Raw genomic sequence first — 2,493 nt, 5'->3', positions numbered from 1 at the left:
TGCTCGGCCTCTCACTGCCCGGTTCATCGCTCTGCACTGCGGGCGCCATCCGCACCACCGGCCATGCCCTGGGCCGCGCTGCTCGGCCTTCTGCTAGCGCTGCTGCTGCTGCTGGTCCTGACCCGTCGGCGCTCGCGGTGAGTCCCCGGACCCTGGCCCTGCGGGCTCGACCCTGGCCCGGAGGGTGCAGAGATTGGGTGGGGGGACGTGGAGCCCCTCGCCCTGGTCCCCTTTCTGGACAGAGGGGCACTTTCCCACGGCCCTCAGGCCAAACCCTCGGAGATCGGAGATGGGACCCTGGGGAAGGGGCTCTTGGGTGGACACCCCGCACACGTTCAAGGGGGATCCACGGAGCCCTTCATGGAAAGAAGTCTCCAGGGGCGCAGGGAGGTGCGTGGCCCTGGGTGAGCCCACCAGCCTGAGTACCCACCGAGGAGCGCACTCTCAATGTGCACCTGGGACAGGGTGGGGGGGCGCTATGAGCAGGGGGTCACCAACCGGGTGTCCAGCCGCAACCCCCGCAGCCCGAGGGGTATGCGGCCCCGGTGCACAGGGTGTCCTTTGCTGCTGAGAATCTGATTTAGAAGACGAAGTTAGACGGATCCGCCTCCCATCAGGAAGAAGGAAGCCAGTGGGTTTTTTCCTTTATGAAATATGTATTTTTTAAAAACTGTACAAAGAATAACTGAGTGCATTTAGCTTAAAATAGACCATTAACCCCATGTAGATAAGAGGCCATTTCTTCTCACCACTTCCCTGAATTCCAGCCCTTTCCCCAAACCTCTCAGGTTGAGGTCTCAGTCTGAGGATTTTTAAAAAAAATAACCTTCCTCTTTTAGAATAGCGGAGTTACAGAAAACTGGAAGACTCCCAAGAGCAGAATTCCACTATATGCATATGAGTTTCCCTGTTCAAGACCATCACTGGTCAGTTATAGGATGTTCTCAGCTTCCCATTAAGGTCTGTAGACCCCTCAGGTGTTTTTTAAGTGACTCTCGCATACAGAGGAGCCCTGGTGGCTTAGTGGGTTCTTCCCACACTGCTAACCATAAGGTCTGTGGTTCAAATCCACCATCAGCTGCACAGGAGAAAGATGGGTAGTCTTTGTAAACATTTACAAACTCAGGACCCTCACTGGAAGGTCACTGGGAATCAGAATCTATTCCACAGCAGGAAGTGTGGTATGTTGTGGCTAACATACAAAGATTTGAGTCTGAAGATAATATGGGGCACTGTGTGTGTGTTTTTATGTGTATGTGGACCTTATGCGCATGTGGTTAATATATGCACATACACATACATGTATATGTGTGGGTGGTTAGCTGTGGGTACATAAGTATATGTGTGTATAAATCAGAATATCTGAAAATTCCAGAACATAGGGAACTTTTTTCCTTTTAAAACAGTATGTTAGTTGAACTGTCAAACAATAGGTTCACTCTATTTTTCTTCAACTTTCAAACACTTTCTTGCAGGAATTTCAAGATTATATATCCAATCTCTTGACTGGAAAGAGACAAGACAATGAATACATGTCTCTATGAAGAAATAAAGTACTTTGCTGAAGTTTGTTTTTTTTGTTTGTTTTTTAAGCTAAAGAAGCTTTATCAAGGGGTCACCCAGGGTGGGATTCCTTGGTCTGCAGAGAGAGAAACAGGCAGAAGGACAGACCAGGGAAATGTGTGCCCTAAGGGAAAGTCCAGTGAACACCACTATCATTCAGATATATGCACCAACAACCAGAGCCAAAGAAGAAGAAATAGATGATTCCTATCAACTCTTACAGTCAGAGATAGATGGAACATTCAGTCAAGATGCATTGATAACAATGGGCGACTGGAACACAAAAGTTGGGAACAGGGAAGAAGAATCAGTAGTTGGTAAACATGGACTTGGTGACAGAAATGAAGCTGGAGATAGAAGGATTGAATTTTGCACAATCAATGACTTGTTCATTGCAAATATGTTTTTTAAGAGACATAAACGCAGGTTATACACATGGATTTCACCTGATGGTATGCATAGGAATCAGATCGACTACATCTGTGGAAAAAAGCACTGGAGAAGCTCAATATCAGCTGTGAAAACTAGGCCAGGAGCTGATTGTGGAACAGACCCCAACTACTCATATGCAAGTTCAAGCTGAAGCTGAGGAAAATTAAACTGAATCCACAGGAGCCAAAATATGACTTTAATTTCATCCCACCTGAATTTCAGAATCATCTCAGGAACAGGTTTGAGGCCTTGAACACTAACGAGGGAAGACCAGATGAGTTGCGGGAGAATGTTAAGGAAGAGTGCAAAAGGTCATTACAAAGACAGAAGAGGAAAAAAAGACCAAAATGGATGTCAGAAGAAACTCTGAAGATTGCACTGGAACGTAGAGAAGCCAAAGCACAAGGAAGAATTCAAGACACTAAAGAGCTGAACAGAAGATTCCAAAAGGCAGCACGGAACGACAAAGCAAAATATTATAATGAAATGTGCGAGGAG

General features: G+C 46.8%; 1 protein-coding gene across 1 annotated transcript in view; it reads left to right on the top strand.

Annotated features, from left to right (window-relative positions):
* Nucleotides 1-24: 24 nt before the first annotated feature.
* PTGIS (prostaglandin I2 (prostacyclin) synthase) overlaps nucleotides 25-2,493 on the top strand; it is a gene marked incomplete at its 5' end in the record, with an annotated part of 44,563 nt that continues 42,094 nt past the window's right edge. Inside the window, one exon of the mRNA XM_006881752.1 lies at nucleotides 25-137. Within this exon, the coding sequence (XP_006881814.1) occupies nucleotides 25-137 (113 nt within the window). The remainder of the gene's footprint in view (nucleotides 138-2,493) is intronic.

Source organism: Elephantulus edwardii, unplaced genomic scaffold (assembly GCF_000299155.1).
Source record: "Elephantulus edwardii isolate Elephantulus edwardi_28Jun2011 unplaced genomic scaffold, EleEdw1.0 scaffold00015, whole genome shotgun sequence".
NCBI classification, from domain to species: Eukaryota; Metazoa; Chordata; class Mammalia; order Macroscelidea; family Macroscelididae; genus Elephantulus; species Elephantulus edwardii.
The sequence above is the reverse complement of the archived record's forward strand: the minus strand, read 5'-3'. Positions and strand labels throughout refer to the sequence as shown.